Source organism: Zootoca vivipara, chromosome 12, assembly GCF_965207765.1.
Source record: "Zootoca vivipara chromosome 12, rZooViv2.hap1.1, whole genome shotgun sequence".
NCBI lineage: Eukaryota > Metazoa > Chordata > Lepidosauria > Squamata > Lacertidae > Zootoca > Zootoca vivipara.
The window spans coordinates 29,228,197-29,256,063 of NC_142595.1; the positions used below are offsets into that span (position 1 = coordinate 29,228,197).

Here is a 27,867-nt window from a genome sequence, read left to right on the forward strand (position 1 = left end):
GGTTTCAAAGGTTCCTGAAAGAAAGAAGTAGAATTGATGGGTGGAAGGGGGAATTATTCATTGACTACATTGATATAAGGCCTCACAAAAGTAAAATGATACAAAAATACAAATAAAATAAAATATCATGGAATGAAATACAATATCATATAGTAAGATAAAATGACAACTTGCAACTAATTTTTTTCTGGCACATAGAAATATATCAAGTGATTTAAAAAAGACAAAGAGAGGTAGGCCTGCTGACAGGACACACTCAAGGAAACACAACATAGTCATATGTTCATGTTCATGTTTGTTGTTAAAGAATCATATTTAAAATTAATATTCTTGGAAAGCAAAATGAATGTGTATGTTTCTCTCTCTCTGTGTGTGTGTGTGTTTGTGTGTGTAATCTATTGGTTCCTTTTTCTTCCAAGAGGGGAAAAAATAGAGCAGTAAGGCGAGGCAAATGGAGAAACAGAAGGTGAGTTGAATAACGAGAAAGGGAAAGGCAGATGAACAGCTGAGAAGCATAAAATTGCCTGCATGGAAAACAGTGTTATATTGAACTATGAGGGTAGGGGTACAGCTCAGTGGCAGAGCAAATGTTTTGCATGCATTAGGTCCTAGATGCAATCCCTAGAATCTTGCACCTGCCTGAAACACTGGAGAGACGCTGTGATCCAGTGTAAAGGTTGGTGGTGGGGTTTGTTTTGTTTTCGTTTTGTTTTTTTGTAAGAATATGCAAGTTACTGAATCAGTCACTGCGAGTTGATAAGATTTTGCTACCTGTAGTGGAGCCCAAAGGCTCTCCTCCTGCTAGCCTTGTTTTACCTTTGAGACCTATGTCCCCATTGTGGAAGGATGTGTGGAATTGGCCTCCACAGTCACTTACAGACTCACTGTTAAGACTGTGTTCATAGAAGACAATCTTACTTGGCTACAAGTGATCGCCAAAGGGAGAGGAGGAGGAGGAGGAGGAGGAGGTGGTGGAGGAGGAGGAAGAGGAGAACAAGAACAAGAAAGAAGAACAAGAACAAGACCTTTGAGACATTCATTGCTGTCCTTATCTATCCATATCCTTTATCAATGCTGCCCTTATCTTCATCCCTGCATTATGTTACTTTATCCTGCTGTATAAAGGGTCTTCCTGCTAGCAGATTCCAAAATTTTCTATTCAGATTTTTTTTAAAAAAAACCTGAACACTGAACAGCCAACCCACTTTGCTAAAAAATATTTAAAAAATAAATGTATTTGTAACTGACATGATATCAGAGAAGATTTTAATTGTCATAAAGCATTTTGTGACTCACATAAATCATGCTTTGTGCTTCGCAGGTGCTCCTTTACCATTAAACCAAATCTTCAGCTGCATTTCCAGGCGATACATTCTACAGGTGTTGGGGGGCACAGAGAGATCTGACGAATATTCATTTGTGTTCCTGCCATTGGTGTTGTAGAATTGGATCTGATCTTCTTGGAACCTCACACACTTCAGAGGTACTCCAGAATAAGCTGTTTTAATAGCTTATTTGGTCAATAGAAAATAGCTTGTTCATATGACCTCCCTGGTGCACATATGATAACTGTCCTACAAAGGTTTCATATTCTTTCTAAGAGTAATTTCTGATAGTGCTAAACATTCTCTTGCTTTCACTCAGCTACTACAGCGATCCTTTAACAACTATACCCTTCCAGCTGATTAAATAAAATTTGTTCATAAAACGATTCTCATGAGACTGTCAGAATCACCACAGGGACTAAATCAAATGTTATGCAATACACTAAGTTCTGATGTGCAACATGTTCCACTAAAATCAATAGGATTTTAACAGCATAGTCCTACGTATGTCTACTTAGAGATAAGCCCATAGGAATGTGCATAGCAGGGATAGGGGACATTTTTCAGCATGAGGGCCACATTATCTTCTGAGCACCTTTCCAAAGGCTACATGCTGAATCAGTTGGTTCTGAATCAGCTGATTTCAGTTCAGGATTTGGGCTTTGGATGAACCCAGTGCACAACCCTACAATAAACAGGTCATCTGGAAGCAATCTTAGTCCTAAAATATTCATTTAATTTTGACTTGGGTTTAACATTGCAATCCCACCACATTTTCTTCTTGTCTTTTTCCTCTCTTGGAGTTTTTAAAATTAATATACTGTATTTAAAGTACAGTACTTCTCATATTTCCATGGGTGCTAACACAATAAGATCCAACCAAGAATTTATTAATTGATTTATTGTGGCTAAAAATATATTGTCTTCAACATTTCTACCCTTAATTTTTAAACAAAAATACAAGAGATGCTTTACAAATAATGGCATATCATCTTTTTTGTTGGATGGTTCCATTATTACAGACTCCACAGAACATCTAAAAACAAATTTGAGAGAATATAGGCATAATTTAGAACATTTTTAATAATTTGAAATATGTTTTGTTTGTTGTAAAGTCTAGGATGCTGTGATGAAGAAACTTGGGTAAAATCCATGATCAGTCATAAAGCACATTGGGCAGCCTCAGGCCATTTACTATTTCTCAACCTAAACTATACTACAAAGGCTACCGGGGGTGGGGGTGGGTTTAAAGTGAGAACCCTGTATCCTACAATTATCACCTTGAAGAAAATTAAGGGGTGTGGGTGGAATAAATGTAAATTTACAGCCCTTTTCAATCTCCTTCTTTTCTTTTCTTTATGTACTTGTTAACCGAGTCCCTAAAAACTTCCTGGACTTTCTGGTTTCTAAATGTAAATATAATGGGGTTGAGTAAGGGTGTCACTGCAGTCGTGACCAGAGAGGCAATTTTGTTGAAGCTCATAGAATTAGCTTGGGAAGGCCTAACATAAATGAAGACAGAGGTGCCATAGCCAATTGTAACCACGGTGAAATGGGAGGCACAAGTTGAGAATGCCTTCTGCCTTCCTGTGGCAGAAGGAATCCTGAGAATGGTGCTTATAATGTAAAAGTAAGAGATGAGTGTCAGTAAAAGAGAACCCAGAAGAATGGGAAGTGAGACAAGGAAGTCAATAAACTCCACAAGGCTGATGTCAGCGCAGGCTAAGTGGAGCAAAGGAGCACTGTCACAGAAAAAGTGATCGATCACATTTGGGCCACAGTAAGGCAAGCCCAACTTCATCACCGTGGGAACAAGTATGGAGAAGAATCCACTCATCCAAGAACCTACAACAAGATTGATACAAACCTTCCCACTCATGATTGTGCTGTAGCGAAGTGGGTAGCATATAGCTGCATATCGGTCATAGGACATCATAGCCAGTAGAACATATTCAGAGGTGCCAAACAAGAAATAGAAATATGACTGACCCAAGCACCCATAGAAAGAGATGGCTTTCCTTTCCAGTAGGAAGTTCTGCATCATTTTGGGCACCACTGTCAGAGTTGAAAAAATTTCAATGATAGACAAGTTGCAGAGGAAGAAATACATGGGGGAATGTAGGCGGTAATCAATTATTATAAGAGTTATGATTATGGTGTTCCCAATCATTGTTGCCATCAGAATGATGAAGAATATCAGGAAGAGGAGGATCTCTATCTCCCAAGGATTTGGAAAACCAGTTAGGATGAACTCAGTTACATGTGTTGCATTCTTCCTTTCCATGTTTCATCATATTTATCTCTCCATCTAGATAAAGAGAAAGCATCTTGTTATAAATGGTACCAGAACCACAGTGCTACATCTCAGCTTCCTCCAGACTGTTTCACTCTAACATCCAATATCCATGTCCATCATAATCAATAGTCAGGGATAATGGGAACTGTAGCCCAACAACTAACAACTAGGGGGCCAGTTGTTCCCCATCCCTACTTTATCTTATGCTTGGTTCCCAGAAGTATATTCCTCAGTTGCTTATAACATTTAGGAATGTCTTGAGTCACTCATAAGAGACATAATGTCAAAGAATGATCCTATTATTAAATGTATACTTTGATTTTTTTCCAAAGACATCAAGGTGATGAACACCCCCCCCTTTTATCTTCACTGTCACCTTAAGACATAGATTAGGCTGTAAAATGGTTACTTGCTTCAATGCCACCCAATATGCTTTGTGGCTGAGCAGAAATTTAAATGCAGATCTCCCTTGTCTAAGTCCAATACTAATCACCAAACTTCCAGATATTATAGTTAGTGTGTAAATTCAGTTAATAGTCATCAATACCTTGTTCATGCAAGCATACAATTGCTTCATTGATCTACTTTTAATTGCTGCTTAATTAATGACTAGTAGCTGGGCATGTGATTTGGAAAACATTGCACTGGGATGATGCTAGGGCATACAAAAAAAATTATGTGGCAATATGTTTAAACATGAAAATCACTCATTAGAGATGTGTATATTGGGTGAGGAGTTTATATGTGTGTTACTGGCCCCAAGTGTACATTTCTTGTATAATGTGCACATTAAATCAAGCTTAATTTGTAAACCAGGCATCAAATTTCTCTGTTTGTTCATTTGATCATGTGAATATTTCACTATTTATTGTGATATAGATAAGGAAAGTGTCTAGACAACAAGTACTTAATGCATACACAGTTCCAGTTTATAATGTTGCTCCAACACTAACTTAACTGATGCATATGAAACACTGTAACAAAATGTTGTATGTGTATATATGCACTAGCAGCCTTTGTACATATAATGCTAGAGAGGGCAAATTTCATATATTTGTACTATAAGTTTTTAGTAGCAGGGTTTGCTTGCTGTTAACACTAAGTGCATTGATAAAATATGAATCTATCCGGGCTAGAAGAACTTACTGCAAAATCATAAAGTTTCCATTCCTGCAACAATGAGCAAAATACACTAGCAAGTTGTTACTTTTGTGGGATAATGTTGGTATAATGAATAAAAAGCAAGGAGCAGAGTTTGGAATAACAATACAATCCTTTGCATATCCTCTCAAAAAGTAAACCCATCTGAGTTCAGTGGACATACTCCAAGGTAGTACTTTTCTGTTAGTTAGTTAGTTAGTTAGCTTGCTTGCTTGCTTGCTTGCTTTTAAAGTAAGGTGCTGGAATTAATATCTTGAAAAAATCTAAAATGCATCTCCCACTCTTCCTATGTCATTCCATCTTCTCTATTGAATTTGTGATGAACTTTTAATTAAAATACCATGGTTTCTAAAAGTGCTGGAACTACATACTGCTGTGTGCTGTCAGAAAAAGCATCCTGTCTCTGAGGTAAGTGGGTATAAAATTACACACTAGGACACAGGTTTTAACACTGCAGAGGTTCCCAAAACTTGATAAAAGCATTAACTTCCTTTAGAAACCTCTTTACTTTTGCAGTGTGTTCTTCCAATCCAGATACCTCCCTAACCTCAAATAAACAGGCAGTAGTAACATGCAAGCTACATGAAGAAGGATGGGCAGCTACCATTTCGATCGACCAAACCTTTCCTTCTGATATCTACATTAAGACACCAACCACACACCTCAGGATGCTAGTGCCTCTTGCATTTACCTAGTTGGGAGACAGGGAAGCCCAGTAATTTTTGATGGACTTTACCTCCAACTACTTGTCTACATGATGGCAGTCTGCCAGAGATTGAATCTTAGAATATTTACATGGAAATCATGTGGTCTGCCATTGAGCTATATCACCTCATGTGCTGGTATGAACATCAGATAGATGATAGATAGATGATAGAGATAGATAGATAGATAGATAGATAGATAGATAGATAGATAGATAGATAGATAGATGATAGATTTTGTAATTACTCACTTTCTTTGTCGACTGAGTCATCCATGCTTACATGTCCATCGAAGAAGAAAAATAAAATTATTTACAGTATGATGGCTACTGCCAGACCATCATGGACCAGTTCTTGTAAGGAAAATCATACGTGTTATGTGTTTCCTATAGGTTCTGTAATAACAGGTACATGAACAAGTTACCAGTAAGCACACAATAAAAAGGACAATAAAATAAGTCTGGAATTTAGCATGTCTGCCTTTCTTGTTGAAACATGGAGAGTTAAGTGGCATAAATCCATGAGTTCTGTGTGGAAAGGAGCACTTAAGTTCATCTAGATTTAACATATTTTTTATCCACTAGCAATCTAAAACCCCATGTGTCTAGCGATGAATCCTGCTAAGAGTAAAGTCTGCTCTGACCTCCATAAAGCACTAGAGCAGCTTGGTAAAAAGACTGTTTCCAACATCAAGTGTTTTGAAAAACTAACCTATTTGATTTTAAAATTAGTTCCTGCAATGGCAAAGAAAATGGCAACCTCAGCCCTTCTTCCTGTCGCTCTATATGCATCAAAAGATGTCTATTCAACCCCCACACAACCTGAATAAATAAACAAACTAATTAATAAAAAAAAGTCATTGGAGGCCCAGTTAGTATGGATATTACTCTTGGGGCGATGCTGAGGGGTATGATGCATACTTCAAAATATTCTAGAGTTATGAAGTGGGAAGCATAGCAAGGAAGGGTGACCAAGATAGGGAGTTAGTGGCAAGAATGTGGTCTCCTGAGTCTAAGGCATGATAACCATCAGCATTCAAAAGATATCACTGTGTGACCAGGTGGCGACAGCCCCCGCCCCCAGGGATCATAAGGAAGGAATAAAGACTCTGACAACGTCATATGAAATTAAAAATGAGGCCACAACTTTATTAAACTTCTGAATGTAGGAAGACCTTGGCTTGGGCCTTGGGCGTGTATGCCTCCCAGCCCCCCCCCCCAGCCAGGGGGAACTGGGGCTCATCAGGGTAAATGGGATATGGGGCTGCTCTGTGAGACATAAGTGTAGCAAGCAGCCAAGCCCATATCCCCGCACGCAAAGTAGTTCACTGACGATCTTTCAGTGTATGGCCCGTGACACCCATATATATATAACCCCTTTAAGAGGGGGACCCTGGAACACCGCCTCAGGGGGATGAGTCACCACTTCATGCCCCTCCCATATAGGGAAGAAAAGACTATAGGATTCAGCCCAAGGCCATAACCGCCAAAGTTGTGGCGAATTGCTACGGGGAAGATAAAACCTGCCAATGCAGGAAAATTTCTTCCCGGTCCTTCAACAGCAACCAGTCAAAGACCGTAGCAGCGCCCGCTAAACAGGAAGAAAAAGTTAACCTGCAAACAATAAAACATTTTAAAAAGTGAGGGGAGGGAGGGTGAATCTCCAGAGCCGACTGCCTGGCTATCGTTGGCTCCACCCCCTATATATAAATGGGGCTGGCCCCGCCTCCCAGCAAGAAACTTGATTACTGAGGCTGGGCATGAACCTCCAAATAATAACACTAAGAGGCAAGCCAGCCCCCTCTCTCCTAGAAACTTCCCTGGGAACTGTACCACCGCTCGTGATCCCGCAAAGGGCTTCCACATTAAAAAATGTGAATGCTCATTTCATCTGAGTTACACAGACCTCATGAAGGAGTTTTAGTTCTTTGCAAGCAGATTCTTTTGCATGCAAGGAAGCTCCTCATGAAGGGGCAGCACCATTTATAGAATTGGACATCTGCTAAGTGAAAGAATCAGATCCTGCACAGTGTTGGTGGATTTCCTCCTGGCTTTTTTTATATGGTTAAAAAAAAACCTTTAACCTAAGCCAAATGGCTTTGGGGATATATTTGGGGTGAGGTGGGTGGACTCCAGACTAGACCAAGGCAAATCAGCCCAATCTTGGAGGAGGAAGGGCATAGATAAGGGCTTCAGGGCAGATTGAAACTATTCTGTCCCAACACACGATCAGAAATCTGTTTCTTCTTGCATGTAGTCCCTAGTTACAGAGGGCCTCCTAGATAGTGGCACCTGCCCTCCCATCAGATGTCAAGGAAATAAACAATTATCTGAGTTTTAGAAGACATCTGAAGACAACCCTGTTTAGAGACGTTTTTAATGCTTGATATTCTGTTGGGAGCCAACCAGAGTGGCTGGGAAAACCCAGCCAGATGGTGGGGTATAAAATAATAATAATAATAATAATAATAATAATAATAATAATAATAATAATAATAAATTAAAGTAAGTCTCCTTAATGCTTTGCTATGCTATATTTTAATATAATAAAATCAACATTGGTCATTTATAGACAAGAATAAACTGTACAAAATGATATTTAGAAATGTACTTTTCTCTATGTTGAAATTATTTTAGAATTACCCCACCCACTATTCCATTCCACTATAGGTTCATGCAGGAAGCATTGTGTCAAAGTACCTTCCAAGTGGATTTATGGAGATTGATACATGAACAAGATACTAAATGGTTGCTTTGGCTTATCAGAAATGTCAACCAGAAAAATATATGTTGTTGATTAGTACAAGTTTACATGTGTAAGTATTAATGCCAAATGCCCTCTGTTGTAGAATAATACTGTTTAATTTCATAGATAAACATTTCTAACAACTTCTAAGAACTAATTAGCTGCAAAACTGTATTTCTTTCTTTGGCATCTTACCCAGGAGTGCCAATGCTTTCATTAGTCCCAAGATATATTTTCTACCTAATTTGAAAATAATGAAAGGGAAAGGATTGCATCTCTCTCTCTCTCTCTCTCTCTCTCTCTCTCTCTCTCTCTCTCTCTCTCTCTCTCTCTCTCTCTCTCTCCTCTCCCTCTCAACTTTACAAAAATTCCAAGAAGTGCTTAACCCGCATTCCCTGACTCATTAGTTCCTTGTGGAAACACACAACTGAATTCTTATTTAAAAATGTGGGTTGTATTAATTAGTCTCCTGGTAATTAAGTTCTGCTGAAATTCTTATGTTCATGCCTACTGTAATATTTTCTATTAACACAAGAGGTGATTCATTTTTGTCAAGGTGGTGGTGGGAGCAGGGGCGGAGGAAGGGGTGTGGTGGGGGTGGGTCACCCTGAGTGTCACCACTGAGGGGGTGAAAAAATGCTGGGCGGCACTCACTGCAGGGCCTGCAGCGTGCCCAAGCCACGCATCTCTCCTGGGAGTGATGCTGTGGCTAGGGCGCCCGCAGGCTCCACGCTGCCTCAAATAGTCCACCAGCTGCCTCCTCCTCAGCTGTAGGGCGGCTGAGTGGAAGGAGGTAGCCAGACTCCTTGGAGGCACCACGGAGCATCCTGCCCCAGCTTGCCCCATCCAGTGGGCAGCTGGCCCTGCTTCCAAGGGCGGCTGGCCCCACCCCTGGGTGCAGGGCACACGGGCCGCCCCAGGTACCCAATCGGCTTGCTCCGCTGCTGGGTGGGAGATCCTGAGCCATGTCCTGAGGCTCCTTTAGGCCATCATGCCCCACATGGCACAAGTAGTGGTCCCTCTCCTTGGGGTCAGTTTTGATGCCAAGCAAAGCACAGTAGGTCCTATCTGAGTTGGGTGCGACCACTCCACAGAATGTACCCTCCTGACAGATCTCCCCATCCTTCACCCAGGTGGCATCAATCTCCTTGGTGTAGAAGCTGTGGGCTTGGCAGAGGAGGGTCTTCACACCATCGTAGGTAGCCTTCCTGGTCACCATCACCTCTGGCTGTCTTGCCAAAGTCCATGAGTTTCTTAAATGACTCCAAGCATTCCTCCTCTAAGTTGCCTTTCCAGGTCAGCGTGGTATTGCGTTCACACTCCAACTCCCCCTTGGTCACCTGAGCTGAAACCTCAGCTGCTGTCCAGGTCAGGGTCTTCTTGTCTTCTTCTTTTTTCATACTTTATTGAATCATTGTGAAATTCTACAATTATACAGTTATTCCATCACAGTTATAAAATAAAATCATTATAAGTTGCAGGTTTAACAAGTTCTCGTCTCTTATTTCCTTCTTGTCCAGGCTCATGAAGTTCTTCACATCATAGCCATACTTCATGAACCTTTCTCAAGGCCTATTTCCTCCCAAGCTCACAGCCAAATAAGCATTGTCAGCTGTGAAGTCCCCCACTCTGGTTAAAGTGTTTCTGCAATGTTTGTTTAAAGAAAACCAAAAGGTCTATCTTTAGTCATGTGATGAAATGTTGTGGGCATCTTCTCCTCAAATTTATATGTGTCCTGAGGTGCGTGTATATATATATATATATATATATATATATATATATATATATATATATATATATACACACACACAGACACACACACACACAGACACACACACACACACATTCTTCCATTCCCTTTTCCTCTGGGGATGTTGTCAGGGGTAGCAAGCAACATTCCCTAAGGAAAAGGTGAAACAGCATAAAGTTTGAAATAACAAAATCCAACAGTACTTATAACAGACTGGAGCAGGAAAACTATTTCATCTTCAGAAGGGTTGTGTTATTCTCTATAATTTGTGTAGGGATCAATTGTTTTGGGGTTTTTTATTAACAATTAGCATTTGCTTTCATTCTTTAAAATCTGCAGTGGGAAAACTTTGTTATTACTTTGGTGTCGATCTTATATATGATAAATGTGGAAGTGCAGTTACATTCAGGAACCACATGCAGTTTGCAATAATAAAAACCAACACCTTTGTAGATGAGAGGCATTATTCTAGACACATTATTTGACGTCGACATACACCTAGAAATCTTACCGGTGATTTTTCCTATGCATACAGAAGAACACTTAAGCATTTGCAAGGTAAGATAATTGTGATACATCCCTTTGCTCACTCTCACAACATAGACCTGTACCAACCATTTGTCAATTGAATGCTTACAGACATTTTAAACTGGGCTATTGTTTTCTAGAAAATGCGTATGATAATATAGATTTTATTTCTTATTCATTTCACATATGTCTAAGTAACATTTGCAGAATATAGGCTCCAATATAGCTCCACTATGCTTTAAACTATTGCATTGATATTTATTTATTTATTTATTTATTTATTTATTTATTTATGAAGTGTTCATTTGATGGTTTCATAGAATCGACTACTTTTTCATAGCTAATTTCACAATACAGTTAAGATTGCCTTTGTAGACGGGAATAAAATGAAACTTGAGGAGCTCAACATTTTGAAACAAGAATTTTTGCACGATAACAATAAATTTTGTAAATCACTTTGAGGTTTGTTTGTTTTTACAATCCAGTGGTGTATTAATTTTATGAAATAAAAAAAATGGATATAGACTAAACTGATTCTCAAGGAAACCTACCTGTTGCAAAACTGATACTTTTCTCTCTCTTTTTACTCTGATAATTTACTTAATACTAAAATCTTGTGCAATAAAAGCTATTGAATTATAGTCTGGGATAGAAAACTTAATGTCATATGCAGCACAACTTTATCTATGATTACTTGTAGTACAACCTATTGTGACACTTACTCATAGCTAAATCTGCATTCACTTGCAACCCAATATTTTAGACATATTTCAATCCTTTAATAGTATTTATATTGTAGCTTGTTAAAATCTACATATACTGTATTATACTTTGCACGCACACACACACACACACACACACACACACACACTTTTGTTACCTGATCATCAGGTAATAAGGATGGCAAAATATGTTTCATCATTTTAGTTTTTACACTTACATGCTTCACAGAAACAAAAAACACGATCCCATCCTTACAAAGCAAGATCAAGTAATACATACAATACAACTATCATTTGCTTTTCATTAAGGCACTTGTTTATGCACTATAACTCTGTGTGGAATATGGGTCTTTTGTTTATTATTTGCAATCGAGTTTACAATGCTAGTACTGATTATCATCCCTTCCCCTCCTTCATTCCTTCAGGATGTCATAACATGGAAACAGAGAATGTGACAAACGTCAGTGAATTTTTCCTGCTTGGATTTATGTATGAACCAAATGTGGAGATCATCCTCTTCATAGCTTTCCTTCTTATTTACCTGGTGACAGTGCTGGGGAATGCACTCATCATTGTGCTCATCTGCACCGATCATCGCCTTCACTCCCCTATGTATTTCTTCCTCAGCAACTTGTCCTTAATCGAGATACTCATGACAACTTGTGTCGTGCCTAAAATGTTAGCCAATCTCCTGGCTGAAAGAAAAACTATTTCATTTGGTGGTTGCTTTGCTCAGTCATACTTCTACTTCTTCATGGGTTCTACAGAGTTCATCCTTTTTGCTGCGATGTCCTTTGACCGCTATATGGCCATCTGCTACCCACTTAGGTATCCCACTCTCATGACTGGGAAAGTTTGTGTTAATATGGTGATTGGCTCTTGGATCGGTGGGTTCTTGTCTGTGTTCTTGTCAACTGTGCTGAAAGTGAGGTTGCCTTACTGTGGACCTAATGTTATTAATCACTATTTCTGTGACAGTGCCCCTTTGCTACACCTCGCCTGCATTGACATCAGCTTTATTGAGTTCATAGATTTCATTGGGTCTTTGCTTCTACTGCTTGGCTCTCTCTCATTCACTGCTGTTTCTTATGCCTACATAATCAGTACCATCCTCAAAATCCCTTCTGCAAAGGGTAGGGAGAAGGCCTTTGCCACCTGTGCATCCCACTTCACTGTTGTCTCCATGGGCTATGGAATATCCATTTTTGTTTATGTCAGGCCATCTCAGAGTGACACCATGAGCATGAACAAAGCATTAGCCATTTTCTCTGGCATCTTGACACCTTTATTGAACCCTTTCATCTTTAGTCTAAGGAATGAACAAATGAAAGAGGTGTTAAAAGATGTCCTAAAGAAGCTAAACTCCAGAATAAAAGATGACTAATGTACTATATACACCTTCAGAATACACACCTTACATTGAAGTTCACATTTTCAATATAACAGCACAGACTGTATTGTCTATAGTGCATATTGACTGGGTTTAATGTCTGTAGAGAATTTCCTTCTCCTACACTAATCTACGAGAAACTTCTTCTCTAACGATGCTCCCCACCATCTGAGGTTATGTGGGTTGTGAACTGAGAGTGAGAGTCTTTTCAGCCTTGGTCCAGAGGAGACTGATATACTGCCAGGTCCTCCTGTTCCTGTTCCTCTGTTCCTTGCAGCTGGATCCTCCTCCTCTTAAGGAGATCCTTTCCCCCAAGTGTTCCTTTGGTAATAGAGCAAAACAGGCAAACTGTTGTTTGTTAAGGGTGCTGGGAATTGTAGTTCTGTGAGGAGTGACTTACAGTTCCCAGGATTCTTTGAGGGAAAGCAATTCACTTTAAATGTATGGTGTGAATATGAAGAGATATATGGCACATGTACTGGGGACAGCAGTGATGGCACCCTACCGGCATCGCGCTGCCGGGGGTGGCGTGCTCCCATCACACACTTCTTCCTACGCCCCTTCATAGAAGTCATGAAATATATACATAAGTTATTTGTAGCTTAGTAGCAGGAAGTGTATTTATCTCAAAAGAAGTGATTTCTGCTAATTTTAACTCAATGCCTGCATAGCTGCCAAGTTATCCCTTTTTTAAAGGGATTTTCCCTTATGCTGAATAGGCTTCCTCGCGAGAAAAGGGAAAACTTGGCAGCTATGTGCCTGAAATGTTGGGGGGGGTGTGTGTGTGAGAGAGAGATCCAGGCCAGAATGGCTTCCAGAAGCCCCTGTTTAGTGAGTATTCATGATTAGTTCATCTTGAGAATCCATTACTTTTACTCTTTTACAAAGAGATGCTATCCTACACTTTTCAGTACATTTTCACATTCACTTTGCTTATCACAAAAAGTCTGATCTTTTGGTGAAGTAGATTTGGATTGCAAGAACTCCAAATTAACTCCAATTGGGCAGGTTTATTTTGCCAGGATATTATTGAATCCCGTCTGATATAGCAACAGTCTGGAAATGTCCTAAATTAGAACATCTAACATGTCAGTTATTTCAATAGAGTTGGTTTAAGCAATGTACATCTTTTGTTGTTGTGTTGTTGTTGTTGTTGTTTTCATTTTTTAAAAAAATTATGTTCAAATAATACAATAATAAACATTTTATAACACAGTTCATATCCTTATTTACAATTATTTACAAGACGTTCTTTCAGCCTGTATTCTAAGAACAATTTGAACACTTAAAAATCCTCAAAGAATTAATGTAAGTTAGAAAACAAGTTAGAAAACAAGCAGAACTAAAAAAACAAAACACACAAAGAAGAAAACAAAAACAAAAAAAACCTTCCATTAATCCTCTGATTAAACTTCCTGTCAATCCCCAATGTATATCCTTATGTTTACGAATGAATGTGACCTATTTCAGGGGCGTAGCCAGGATCAAAACTAGGGGGGGGGGGGAGCCATGGTCATTCAGGAGCGGGACCAAGGCATGGGAGGGGAGGGACCACAAAGTGGGAACATGGGCAGGGCTACAGGGCCAGCGGGCCTGGCGACATTGTGGCAGCGTCGGCGGCAGCGGCCACTTTGTGATTCTGGGGCAGGCAGCGTCGGCGGCTACCCTGCTTGGCTGGAGAGGACGGGAGGGTCAGGCAGGCGAGAGGAGGTGGCAGGGCAGGCGAGGGCGAGGCAAGGCACAGCCGCAGTCACGACAGTGTGGGTCGTGGGTTCAATTTTAGGAAAAAATTCCTGCATTGCAGGGGGTTGGACTAGATGACCCTTGTGGTCCCTTCCGACTACAATTCTATGATTCTATTGATATATTACTATAGCATATGCATCATTCTGCTTTCTTGAATTGTCCTACTCCTAGGCATAGCAGCCAACTCCTAGAGGCCTAGCTGCCTCCCCCCCCCATTACTGGTAAATATCGTATTTGAAAGAGTCACCCCCCCATGTTGATGGGCTTTCTATGTGGGGCTTATCTGCCCCCCCCCAAGTATTTTATTAAGGATGGAAGAGGGAGGGAAGGAAGGAAGAAATAGAGAGAGGGATAACTCACATTTGTGAGTGCCTCTGCATGACGCTGTGATGCTGGAACTCTGCAGCAAGAGGAAGATACCGGTACGCCTGTACAGGAGCCTTGTAAGCAGCTTTCTCTCTGCTTGATTTACAGCAGGCACGTCCAACAGGTAGATTGTGATCTACCAGTAGATCACTGGATGTCTGTGGTAGATCACTGCTAGATCACTGGCACCCCTAAAAAAAGCTCACCCAAAATTTTTCTCCTCCCTAAAAAAAGCTGAACTATGACCTGATGCCCTAAACAAAAATGGGCCTCCCTCCCTCCTAAAATAAGCTCAACAAGTTTGACCTAAACCCCCAAAACAGGGCTCCCCTTCCTTAAAATAACTCAACAGCTTTGACCTGAACCCCTCAAAAGGGGGTAGATCTTTCCCAGTTTTTAACTCTGTGAGTAGATCAGAGTCTCTTGGGAGGTGGCCACCCCTGATTTACAGTATACAGATGCAGGAGGAGGGGCAGACTGGAACACCACTGCTTTTTATAAACATCACTGTGCCTATCAAAGGTACACCCCCTTTTTCTTATTCACTTCCTTTTAGCCTTGCAGAGCCACCTTAGTCAAATTGAATCCTCTGCACCCTCATTAAATCGCCAATAGAACTCTTAATGCGATCCCTGAATTCTCATTAACAACTCCCACTGAAGAACAATAGGGTGAAGTGGTGGCTATTCTGTTCCATTGTCTTAACTGCTTAACTACCGCTAGCCACTTTGCTTTATTTATTTGATGTGTTTTTGTTACAGCTGTGTTCCCGCCCCGCCCCCCCCCACAAGCGGAGACTGAGCTGCTCTTGCTAAAGCAAAGCCCTTTCCACTTCAGTTTTTGGAGGGGAAAAGTGCTGTGTAAAATACATTAATTTTTGCTTCGGGGGGGGGGAGCTGCCCCCCTGCCCACACCCACGACCTATTTGTTATACATTTATTTGCCTATTTTTTATTACATTCTTATACCAAACTGTACCCTTACTCCTCTTTAGTTAACTCATCTTCCCTTCAAAGTCATTCAAATGCCAGCATAGGTAGCGTGCCTTTACTGTATTTTTGGACTTATCTCTTATATCTGTCCCACTTTTCAAAAAAATTTTGTTTGGAATTACCTCTCAGACTATTCATCAACAGTGCCATTTCAGCAAATTCTCTTAATTTATTTTGCCATTCCATTAGGGTCGGGACTTCCTTTTCCCTTTTCCTTTATGTCCCCCCCTTTCCCTTTATGTCTGTTAAGACCTGTGCTTTATTCTTGGTCTTCTTCCTGCCCAAATAAATTTTGAGATTTCTTTCTGCCAATTGTCAATACTTACCGTCCTCCCTATAACCAGAATGGTTTGAAACAGAAATAGCATTTTTGGTTGGGTATTTAATTTAATCGCCGAAATCCAGCCCCAGAATGATAATTTTAGCTTACTCCACCTCTCCATATCCTTTTTGATTCCTGCCCAACACTTCACATAGTTGCCTTCATAAAGATTGATATTTTTTGGTGTCAGCCAGATTCCCAGGTATTTAATTTTTGAATATACTTTTAATTGTGTTAACTTTTCAATTTCTTTTCATTCACTAATAATTTGGTATTATTGTAGTTCAACAATAAATTTGGTTTTATTGTAGTTCAACCTAAATCTGGAAACCTTCCCATATTCTTGCATGATTTCTAGCACTCTGATAAGGCTTTCTTTAAGGTCTTCTGTTGTTACAATAAGGTCGTCCGCAAACACCCTTAATCTATATCTACTACTCCTCACCACTGTCCCTTTGATGTTTTTTCTTCTCTAATTTGATTGTTTACAATTTCCATTATTAGGATATATATTAACAGAGAGAGCAGACAGCCCTGCCTCGTCCCTTTATTAATTTCACATTCCTGAGTGATATTCCCATTTATTATAATTTTGGCCGTTTGTTTTTATTATAATTTTGGCCGTTTGTTTGGTATATATTGCTTGAATACTATTTACTTTTACTATTTAATGAACATTCACATTTATTTGTTCGAGACATCCATTTTAACAATGGTGTAGGACATGCAGTATTGATTGAATATGGAGAAGATTCGGCTGGCTATGATATCATCAACTGGATCATTTCCCACAATTTCTCTGTCATTAAACCCAAGTTTGCAAGTAATCCCCCAAACCATGAGTTCACCCTCACTGGGATAGATGTTGTGTGGAATGACAGACTTAAACAGGTAGGAAAATACTTAGCAGCTTATAGTCACAACTGAATAAAAATATGTTACTGCCCAGATGCTGCAGCACTGTTGCCCATGGATCATGAATCCTATAAATCTGCAGTCCCACAAGTCCCTTTATGAGCTATTCCATGAGCTGTTTCACTTGCCTTGTAGTTTTATTATGATTCTTATGATTTGCCTGCTGTATTTATGCTTTATTGTACAAATACTTACACATTGGCTTGGCGAGAATTTACAGCATTACATCACTCTAGATTCCCAGGCATCTCCATCCCTCTCTCCCAACCTGATTTCAGCCAGCCCACCAAGGTAGTTCGGTCTTCGCAGCAACTTGTGGAGTCCTCCCTCTTCTTCTCCTACTTCTATTTACTCACTCAGTGTATCTAGACCTCTTTTATTTTTTCCAAAAGGACACATTTTTCCTGCATGACATCATGCCTCCTTTAAACGTCCCCTCCCAATTCTGCTATTTACCCTGAGTTCAGGCAGAAGGTCAATGGCTGGCCATTGTCCAGTAATTACACCTCATTGGCCCTTCTTCCCAGGTGATTTTTTGGATTAGTCTGGCACCTTTCCTTTCATACTACAAATATAATCTAAATTCTGCCATGTAATAATTTCTAACATCACCCAACTCTCGCAGTTATGGGTGCCCCCCCCAACATAGCTGCCAAGTTTTCCCTTTTCTCATGAGGAATCCTATTCAGCATAAGGGAAAATCCCTTTAAAAAAGGGATAACTTGGCAGCTATGCCCCCCAACTCTGTTTCTCCAGATCTGTAACAATATAATATGGCCCTAGAAATCTCTTTAAAAGTTGCCCATTTTAACCTTCCATTATCCTGTAAGCTTTTTAAAGGAGTGGGAATTTCTGCTGAGTCCATTTCATAGTAAAAAGTAAGACATGCAAAGTTAATTGGAGCCTGGGGATTTCCTAACTACTAATAAAGCCATCATATAGAAAATAGGAGAAAATATAGAGGTTGCTTTTTTTTATCATCCACTTCTGCATTCATGTGATATGAACTGTATACAAGTAGGTCATATTATTCAATACTATTCAGCTAATCTGCTTGAGACCAAACACAATAGGAATTAAACACACTGTGAGTTGGATCCAGAAGAAGGTAGTTATGGAATCAATGGGACATCTTAAGTCTAATTTATTTCAATGAATTAGCTGTACTGTGCTTGGAGGTAGGTGGAGCTGAAGGGATTTTCCTGGCTGGTTCCCATTATTTACAATTATTGAATCTCCAGAAGAGAGGGGTACTGTGGGAATGTCAATGTCAGACCCTACAAGTGTCCGTGTTTTCCAAGGACATCCCTGATTTAGAGAAGCCGCTCTGGTTTCTGATTCAATCCCAGGATGTCCCGATTTTCCTTAGGACATCCCTATTTTCATTGGAGAAATATTGGGGGATATGGAGTTATTTGACTGCCATGCCGTCTAAAGGCAATCCTGTATAGAGAAGTGTTTTACTATGTTTTTATATATGTTGGAAGCTGCCCAGAGTGGCTGGGGGAAATCCACTAAGATGTGTGGGGTATAAATAGTAAAATTATCATTATGGAGTGATCATTCCATTCTCCTATTTTCATTGGTGAAATGTTGGAGGGCATGCAATGTAGCTTCTCATGCTGTTATCTTGGTTTATATTCCCCAGGAACGAATAAACATACTGGATTGTCTCTAATTGTGTGGCGCTATCCCAACCCCTCCTGTGGTATAATAAAGACACAGCCATGTTGAATTGTGATAATATTGCAGCTTTTTGTAGTTATATTAGAGTTCATTTACAGCTCCCAGCCTGTCTGCCCAGTCACCCACCTAACCTAGTCTGCATTGAGTATATACATAGAAAACTAGTTTAAGGATACAATCTGATATCTACCTCCCCTGGAAGAAACCCCTTCTTCTGTAGACCTCTGTTAACTTCTATTAATCAAGAAGGAAGGAAGGAAGGAAGGAAGGGAAGAAGGAATCCTATTTATGTTCAGATGGGGAAAAGTGAACATAATGAAATTTATTTCTATTGTTATTATTAGGCTGCATGCAAGTAAGGAACAGAACAATATTTAAAATTATTATTAAGGCATATAACAAAAATAATAATAAATAAGATTAGAAAAGCTATTAATTTTTTTTCTAAATCATAAATGAGTTGCCTTCCAGATGTTGTTGGGCTACAATGCCCACCAATCCTCACTATTTGCTGGTGGGAAGTTTAATCCAACAATACCTGAAAGTCAACCTGTACTATCGTTGCTCAAAATAGCTTGCTTTTTTTTAATGCAACTTTTTTACATTTTTCTCTATTTCTTCCTAGCTCGGCTCTGCTTTTATATCTTCAAAATTTCTAGTGTCTGTATGATCAAAGAACTCTTTTTTCTTTCCTATATTGTTGCATAGTTCACAATTTTATAGTTATTGTTGCATAAATCACAATTTTATAATTCTATCATAAACAATAAGTTACATCTGGAGGAAAACAATCTTACTGATCTCATCCAGATTTAAAATAAGCAAAAGAGCATAAAACTGAAAGCTACAACTTGACTTGACAAATAGATGGAGATATGCCTAGTGAAGTTATAGAACAACATTGCATAAATTGTATTTTGCATTTAATGAATGATACTTTCGATGTAGGACTTAGGTTTAGGATATATGATGATACATCTATATTCTCACATTTTAAAGGTAGTTTTGTCTGCTCTTCTCCTAGGTTCCCCCCCCCCTCCCAATAGTTGGAATCGATGAGGCATTATGAGACCAACAAATGAAACAGTGGTTTGGGAATTCATACTTTTGGGGTTTTCTAATCACCCAAAAATGGAACCTTTTCTCTTTGCAATCTTCTTCTTTCTATATGCTGCAACCCTTCTTGGGAACATTAGTATAATTTGCTTGGCCACAGCAGATCCCCACCTGCATACTCCCATGTACTTTTTCCTTCAACACTTGGCATTTCTGAACCTTTGCTACACCACTGGTGTAGTGCCTAAAATGTTGGCCAACCTGATATCCACCAAGAAAACTATCTCGTATCACTTGTGCATGCTGCAAACCTATATCTCCCTCTTTATGGGAGCAGCAGAATGTCTCCTTCTAGCAGTGATGGCATTTGACCGCTATGTTGCAGTGTGTCATCCCTTGCGTTACACCACAATAATGAGCTACCGTGTTTGTGTGAAGACTGCAGCAGCATCTTGGACCATCAGTTTTCTAGTCTCTGTGGTCCCACTCTACTTATCCTTGCCCCCTCTTTGTGGACCCTATGTTATTAATCATGTTTTCTGTGAGGCTCCCATTCTGCTGCACATGATCTGTACTGATACCACCTTAAATGAACTTCTGATGTTGATAGGGGGTGCAGGCACGTTAATGCTGCCCTTCATCCTGGTTCTGGTGTCCTACAGCTACATCATTGCTGCTATCATCAGAATACGCACCACTAGTGGCAGACACAAAGCTTTTTCCACATGCTCTTCCCATCTAACTGTGGTGACCATCTATTATGGCACAGGAATGTTCATGTACATGAGGCCAAAATCCTTTTATTCCCCTGAGAATGATAAAATGATTTCTATATTTTATGCAGTAATCAATCCTATGCTAAATCCCATTATATATAGTTTCAGGAACAAGGAAGTCAAAGAGGCATTAATGAGAGCTTTGGGAAGGAATGTATTGAACAAGACATAATAGCAATGTATTGATAACAATACATTGAACAAGAGTGTTCAACAATGCTACTGTATTTTAAAATATGCATTAAACAGCTAATAAACCAAATAAGGATTTCATTATAAAGCATATTGTGTACTGCCATAAAATGACCCAGGGCCAGCAACATAGCTGCCAAGTTATCCCTTTTTTACAGGGATTTTCCCTTATGCTGAATAGGCTTCCTCGCGAGAAAAGCGAAAACTTGGCAGCTATGGCCAGCAATAATGTAGATATAATGAAGGACATGCTAAATTAAGGAAGGCTAATGGATTCTTAAATTCCTGGGCTCTGGGGTGGGGGATGCTGTCAATCTTGTTTTTAGATCTGAAACCACTTATCCACAAAGCTTGCGATCTATCAGTATTCAGCTTCAATTTATTGGCCCTTAGGCAGCCCATCAGGGCCTCCAGACACTGTTCCAGCACTTGCAAAGCCTCTTGAATCATATAATATAAAGAGCTAGAATTGGGTGTCACCCACACATTAGGAATACTTCACACTAAGTCTCCAGATGATGCCTGGGTTTCATATAGAATAGATAAAAGTAGCATGTGAAATAAAATTGAATGTTTGCTTGACACCACTGCATAAACACAAGAGTCCTAATAAAAGTCTTGCACGCCTCTTCATTGGTAGCAGTCCTGCAGGTAGGAGTGGAACCCCTCCAAAACAGTGTGTCCTACTTCCAACCCATTGGACTACATCTAGCCAATACCTGGCTAGAACTGAAGCCTCTGAAGGTTCACTTGTTCTACACACTTTTAATACACAGATGTTTCAAAGGATATAACTTTTCAAAGTAGGGAGCAGATGTTACCAACATGGCTTTTTTATTACATAGGCATACGGTTATCACACCAGGGAACTGTTCACAAACACTATAATTAGTAAAATCACTATCATTTCCTCAACCCCCATTTCATGGAGGGACAGTAACATCATCAACAAAATTTCAGATAAGAAACACTCCTTCCTGTGCTGTGTCATGAGAACTGTGTGTTGATCAATAAAAGAGATGGGGTAGTTAACCATAATTTGTTTTTTCTGCTTTGCTATTTAACAGAACATTTTAGATTCTGTGGGTAAGTCTTAGAACAATTATAGTTGGGAGTCTTGTGGAGAATGCCAGTTTGCAGCTTTGGGATAGAGAGAGATGGATTTTCAATCAGGTGGTTTTTCATCCTGTTATTTTTGCTGCTGCTGCTCCCTTCTCTTGTGTCCAAGGATACCAAATGGAAGCCTAGTAATATGATTAGTGTCCAAGATAATTTGTATCAACCAGGAGAAGCCATAATTGGTGGGATATTCTCTTTGGTATATCCCCAGTATCCTGAGAGAAACTGGAATGAACCTCCTCATAGAAGTCATGAAATATATACGTAAGTTCTTTGTAGCTTAGAAGCAGGAAATGTATTTATCTCAACAGAAGTGAATTCTGCTATTTTTAACTCAATGCCTTAAATGACGGGTGTGTGTGAGAGAGAAAGATCCAGGCCAGAGTGGCTTCTAGAAGCCCCTCTTTAGTGAGTAGCCATGATTTGTTCATCTTGAGAATCCATTACTTTTACTATTTAATGAACACTCACATTTATTTGTTCGAGGCAAACAGATGTTATCCTACACTTTTCAGCACATTTTCACATTCACCTTGCTTATTACAAAAAGTCTGATCTTTGGGTGAAGTAGATTTGGATTGCAAGAGCTCCAAATTAACTCCAATTGTGCAGCTTTATTTTGCCAGGATATTATTGAATCCCATCTGATATAGCAACAGTCTGGAAATTAGAAAATCTAACGTTATTTCAATAGAGTTGGGTTAAGCAATGTACATCTTTTGAATTAACACACAAATGATATCAGTTAACCAATGCTGGTTGACTCACAATTTATGTCACAGAACTTCTTGTTCTATGAAAGGCCACTCCCCCCCCCCAGTTCCTACCTCCCTGTGGTTTTTCATCTCCCTTTCTCAATCCAGAAATGAATGTGCATGAAGCAAATATTTGATAAAAGTAAGCTTGACTCTCTGTCAATCTCATTGTAGTTCAGTACTGAATAATTATCAGCATGCTCTCGGTTTGTTGTTCGCCATTCATGAGATCAATAAGAATCCAAAGCTTTTGCCCAATATTACTCTGGGTCCCCATATGTATGACAACCTTTATGATGAAAAGATGACATATGATATCATGCTGGACCTACTATTCACACAACAAGAAAATGTGCAAAAGAATGGACCTAATAGGAAATATATGAATGAGGATGTGTTTGCTGTCATTGCTGGTCTCAATGCAAAAAATGCCTACCAGGTGGCAACGGTCTCAAGTGTCTTCAAGATTCCACAGGTATGAGTGTATCTTTCTGTTTGCAATGCCCTTTTCTTCTTGGTTATCCACTGAGCTACTTTAATTCACCTCTGTAATCTCAGAACATGGAAATTTAATATAAAGAATTATTAAACATAGAATAAGAGTCTCATGCTCTACTGACTGAAAGTTAATAGTATAATTAGATTCAAGGAGCTCCCAACAACAGCTCAGACATATGTTATTTCTTTGCTCTCATCAGCACTGTTTTTTCTCCATCAGTTTAACTTTGGTGCATATGAGTCTACACTTAGAGGTACAACAGATGTCCCATTTTTGTATCGAATGTCACCAAGAGAAACTCTTCAACCCATTGGAATTACTCAGCTACTTTTGCATTTCAGATGGACATGGGTTGGGCTCATTGTTTCAAATGATGATGATGGAGAAAGCTTTGGTCAGATCCTGACATCTCTGCTTTTGCAGTATGGCATTTGTGTTGCCCGCCAGTATAAAGTAGGAGAATCAAAATATGTGTGGGATGAAACTTATCACAACTATATGTCAAAGTTATATACAGAACTTTTCTTAAGTGAGATAAATGTGGTAATAGTCAGTGGAGACTATAATTCGATGAGTGGATTACAAAACCTCATGGGACGAAATTGGGAGATCAATCCTGGGAAAGTTTGGATCATAACTGCTCGGTGGGATTTCAAACAGCATATTGGTTTATTTGTAACACCTCCAGAAACATACAAAGGTGCCTTTTCTTTTTCAGTCCACAAAAAGCCTGTGCCAGGTTTTCATGAGTTTCTTGGGAGCTTTATGTCTGATAAGCCAGTGATTCGCTTTTTCATGGATTTCTGGTCAACTGCTTTCGTTTGTTATTTTTATGAAGACAGCTTTTCACGTTGTTCACAAAGTAAGATGTGCACAGGCAAAGAGAAACTGGAATATCTGTCTGAGTATACATTTGATATGGATATGACTGGTGAGACCTATGGCATCTACAATGCTGTCTATGCTGTAGCCCATGCTTTACATGCCATCCATGAGTCAAGACCAAGAAGAGATAGAATTGAACAGCTGAATATTCCATCATGGCAGGTAAATACATTGCCATAATAAAGTCCATGAGCTTGACATGATGTCTAATGAGCAAAACTGTTTGCTTAGAGAACCAAATACAAATAAACAAATATGTCAATGTTTTGTATGTTGGTGAGTTTATAAGAGAATTAGGGAAGTTTGTTATGCTGTATTCATGTGCACAGAAGAAGAAGAAGAAGAAGAAGAAGAAGAAGAAGAAGAAGAAGAAGAAGAAGAAGAAGAAGAAGAAGAGGAGGAGGAGGAGGAGGAGGAGGAGGAGGAGGAGGAGGAGGAGGAGGAGTTTAGATTTGATATCCCACTTTATCTCTACCCTAAAGAGTCTCAAAGCAGCTAACAATTGCCTTCCCCTTCTTCCCTCACAACAAACACTCTGTGAGGGGAGTGAGGCTGAGAGACTTCAGAGAAGTGTGACTAGCCCAAGGTCACCCAGCAGCTGCATGTGGAGGTGCAAGGAATCGAACCCGGTTCACCAGTTTACGGGTCCACTGCTCTTAACCACTACACCACATTGGCTCTCTTAAGATTCTGTTTCCTGAAAAGGGAACATAACTATTCTGGCATAAAGGAATAATGATTTATTCCTACTATGCATTGGGTTTGGCTGATCCCTGAGCCAACTTTGTCTATCTGGAGGCACTGGTTGAGTTGGTTTGTGACAGCCACAAACCACTGTAGATTAGGTTGGATGGGCCAGAATGATCTAGGGCTGTCAGGGGTGGGGGTGATAGAGTATCAAGAAAGAAAGGGAGGGAGGGTGGCAACAAGTGGAAAAACCAGTGGAAAAGCCTAAACCTACCTGACCACTGGCTGAATCTTCCCAAGAGAAGGTAGGAGCCCTGACTTTCCTTCCTGCCTGATACCCCTTGAAGCAGCACCCTGCAGGATTGATGCCTTTATGCAACAGCTGTTGAGGTGAGTCATAAATCCTGCAGGGTTCTGGCTGATCTTTCAAAATGTTCTATCTATGCAGATGTAATTCCTGTTGAGTTAAATGAGACTTGCTCCCAGGACAGAATCGCAGAATAAATAATGGACAATTTCAGAATTTGTTTCTTCTATTTTCTTCCAATTCAGCTGAATTCCATACTGAAAAACATCCATTTTAACAATGGTGCAGGGCATGAAGTATTGATTGAATATGGAGAAGTTTCAGCTGGCTATGATATCATCAACTGGATCATTTTCCACAATTTCTCTGCCATTAAACCCAAGTTTGCAAGTATTTCCCCTAACCATGAGTTCACCCTCACTGGGATAGATGTTGTGTGGAACGACAGACATAAACAGGTAGGAAAATACTTAGCAGCTTTTAGTCACAACTGAATGAAAATATGTTACTGCCCAGATGCTGCAGCACTGTTGCCCATGCGTTTTAGAGGCAAGATTAATCTTCTTGGAAGTAGGGACAGAGCAGAAATCCACAGAACGTGCATTCCAAACAGGACTCAGCTGATTCAATCTGGGTGGATCATGAGCCAAAATGGATCATGAATCCTGTAAATCTGCAGTCCTATGAGTCCCTATTTTTGTTTGTTTCTACCCAGTTGCTCGCAGGAACCACGAGTGCACTGGGCTTCTTTCCTATGTGTGCTTTTTAAATAGAGCAAGTCTCCCAACAGCAATGGGACTTGATGGTGTTCTGCTGCTCTCAGACTCAAGTGTAGTGTGAAAACATGACTGTGTACACAAACACTCTATTGTAGTCAAGACTGCAAGAAACCCCAAAATCTGCACATCCTCCTGAAATTACTCTTCAATCATTATATAAATCCCTGAGCCATTGATGGTTGTTTGTCCATCCCCACTGATATTTCTCCTGAAAATGTACTGTCAGAAGTTCTCGGGTTATAAGGTAGAATGAAAATATAGCTGTATTTCTATGGAAATTTGAATGTGACATGATATCCGTTTTCTAATCATTAGATACCACCAAGTTCTAGGTGTGTTGAGAGCTGTCACCATGGACAGCAAAGGATGGTTCAAGAAGGGAAACCAAGTTGTTGTTATGGCTGTAATCCGTGCCCAGAAGACATGTTTTCTAATGAGACAGGTAGGTGATATAACAGACTGAGAGGAGGTATAATAGCCAACCCAAATATCTAAAGGGCTGTAATATGGAAGCAGCAGCAGCAAAGTTGTTTTCTCCTTTCCCAGAGGGTAGTACCAAAACCAATGTCTTCGAGTTACATGAAAAGAGACTCCAGCTTAACAAGCTGTCTGACAATGGAATGAACTCTCTTGGAAGGTGGTGGACTCTCGTTCCTTGGAGGTTTTTATGCAGAGATTGGTTGGTCATCTGTCATGGATGCTTTAGTTGAGATTCCTGCATTGCAAGGGGTTGGGCTAGATGATGCTCATGGTTCTTTCCGTCTCTACAATAATATAAACTTAATTCTATAATTACATGAGCTGAGTGTAATTAAATATGTACATGAAAGGGAAATATCTTCAAAGAAATTGATCACACATGTTTAGGTGCACTTATGCCCGCTAGTGACTAAAAGTTCTATCCTATCCATGGATATTCAGAATAAAATTTTAATATGTTTCAGGAACTTACCACTAGACAAAGTTTGTATAACTTGGACTGGAAGCATCTTCTTTCAGTTAGATGTGAAATGGGAAGTCATTATTATCCAGCATTAAATTGACACACCTTCAGCGTTATGCAAACTAATAGAGGTATAGCAATTGCTACACTTACTGACACTTTCTTGGTCCCTTTCAGATGCAGTCCATTGTCTTAAATGCCCAGAAGATCAAAATCCAAATAGGAACAAAACCAAATGTATTCAAAAGGTTCTGAGCTTCCTTGCCTATCACGAGCCCTTAGGCATTGTATTGGTTGTCCTTGCTATCTTTTTTGCTGCATTAACAGTTTTGGTAATACACATTTTTCTAAAAAGCTGGACTACTCCTATTGTCAAAGCCAACAACCGGAACCTCACCTGTGTTCTGCTTGCCTCCATCTTGCTTTGCTACCTTTCTTCCCTTCTCTTCATTGGCAAGCCTGGGAAGCTGGGCTGCTTGCTCCGGCAAACAGCATTTGGCATCATTTTCTCTGTTGTAGTTTCTTGTGTGTTGGCAAAAACCATCATGGTGGTCTTGGCCTTCCTAGCCACAAAGCCAGGCAACAGCATGAGGAAATGGCTAGGGCAGAAAGTAGTCACCTCTATTGTTCTTTTTTGCTCGCTCATTCAAGTGGGTATTTGCATTGTGTGGTTGTTAACTTCTCCTCCCATCCCCAATGCTGACATGCACTCACAGGCTGGACATATTATATTGGAATGTAATGAAGGTTCCATCACCATGTTCTACTGTGTCTTGGGTTACTTGGGCTTTCTAGCCATGATCAGCTTCACTGTAGCCTTCCTGGCCAGGAAACTGCCAGATACATTCAACGAAGCCAAGTTCATCACTTTCAGTATGCTGGTGTTTTGCAGTGTTTGGATCTCCTTCATTCCAGGTTACTTGAGCACCAAGGGGAAATACATAGTGGCTGTAGAAGTTTTTGCCATCTTGGCCTCCAACACTGGCCTCTTGCTTTGCATATTTCTTCCAAAATGCTACATCATTGTTCTAAGACCTGATCTGAACACAAGAAAGGTCCTAATTGAAAAAAAGAGTTATTAACCCTAAGTGTAACCTTTTATTAATTGACTTTCTGTTCATTGCAGGACTGATATCATATCACAAAAAAATAAATAAATCAGAGATTGGCTACTGTTTGAGACAAATGTCAAATTTCAATGTTGTATGAGTCAAACCTTAT

The 27,867-nt window shown here is 39.8% G+C and overlaps 4 protein-coding genes and 1 pseudogene across 4 annotated transcripts; 3 read left to right on the forward strand and 2 right to left on the reverse strand.

Annotated features, from left to right (window-relative positions):
- Positions 1-2,658: 2,658 nt before the first annotated feature.
- On the reverse strand, positions 2,659-3,615 carry LOC118077870 (olfactory receptor 6M1-like). Its single transcript, XM_035101598.3, has one exon. It carries the CDS (start codon positions 3,607-3,609, stop codon positions 2,659-2,661), a length of 951 nt encoding a protein of 316 aa, XP_034957489.3. The 5' UTR covers positions 3,610-3,615.
- Positions 3,616-5,861: 2,246 nt separating this feature from the next.
- Positions 5,862-11,431, reverse strand: LOC118077871 (major histocompatibility complex class I-related protein 1-like; annotated as a pseudogene).
- Positions 11,432-11,667: 236 nt separating this feature from the next.
- LOC118077872 (olfactory receptor 6M1-like) lies at positions 11,668-12,615 on the forward strand. The gene has a single exon (XM_035101599.3). The coding sequence runs from the start codon at positions 11,668-11,670 to the stop codon at positions 12,613-12,615; it is 948 nt and encodes a 315-aa protein (XP_034957490.2).
- A 7,098-nt stretch (positions 12,616-19,713) lies between these two features.
- Positions 19,714-20,652, forward strand: LOC118077873 (olfactory receptor 2G3-like). The gene has a single exon (XM_035101600.2). The coding sequence runs from the start codon at positions 19,714-19,716 to the stop codon at positions 20,650-20,652; it is 939 nt and encodes a 312-aa protein (XP_034957491.2).
- A 1,272-nt stretch (positions 20,653-21,924) lies between these two features.
- On the forward strand, positions 21,925-27,728 carry LOC132592916 (vomeronasal type-2 receptor 26-like). Its single transcript, XM_088654621.1, has 5 exons — positions 21,925-22,055; positions 22,673-23,021; positions 25,170-25,382; positions 26,019-26,145; positions 26,824-27,728. Exons 1-5 carry the CDS (start codon positions 21,925-21,927, stop codon positions 27,726-27,728), a joined length of 1,725 nt encoding a protein of 574 aa, XP_088510747.1.
- The last annotated feature ends 139 nt before the right edge of the window (positions 27,729-27,867 follow it).

Excerpts from the sequence above, each read along its gene's own strand:
- LOC118077870 (XM_035101598.3), bottom strand. The coding sequence starts at position 3,609 with ATGGAAAGGAAGAATGCAACACATGTAACTGAGTTCATCCTAACTGGT.
- LOC118077872 (XM_035101599.3), top strand. The coding sequence starts at position 11,668 with ATGGAAACAGAGAATGTGACAAACGTCAGTGAATTTTTCCTGCTTGGA.
- LOC118077873 (XM_035101600.2), top strand. The coding sequence starts at position 19,714 with ATGAGACCAACAAATGAAACAGTGGTTTGGGAATTCATACTTTTGGGG.
- LOC132592916 (XM_088654621.1), top strand. The coding sequence starts at position 21,925 with ATGATTAGTGTCCAAGATAATTTGTATCAACCAGGAGAAGCCATAATT. Across the intron at positions 23,022-25,169 it reads GTGTCTTCAAGATTCCACAG|CTGAATTCCATACTGAAAAA; the intron begins GTATGAGTGTAT and ends CTTCCAATTCAG. Across the intron at positions 26,146-26,823 it reads CATGTTTTCTAATGAGACAG|ATGCAGTCCATTGTCTTAAA; the intron begins GTAGGTGATATA and ends GGTCCCTTTCAG.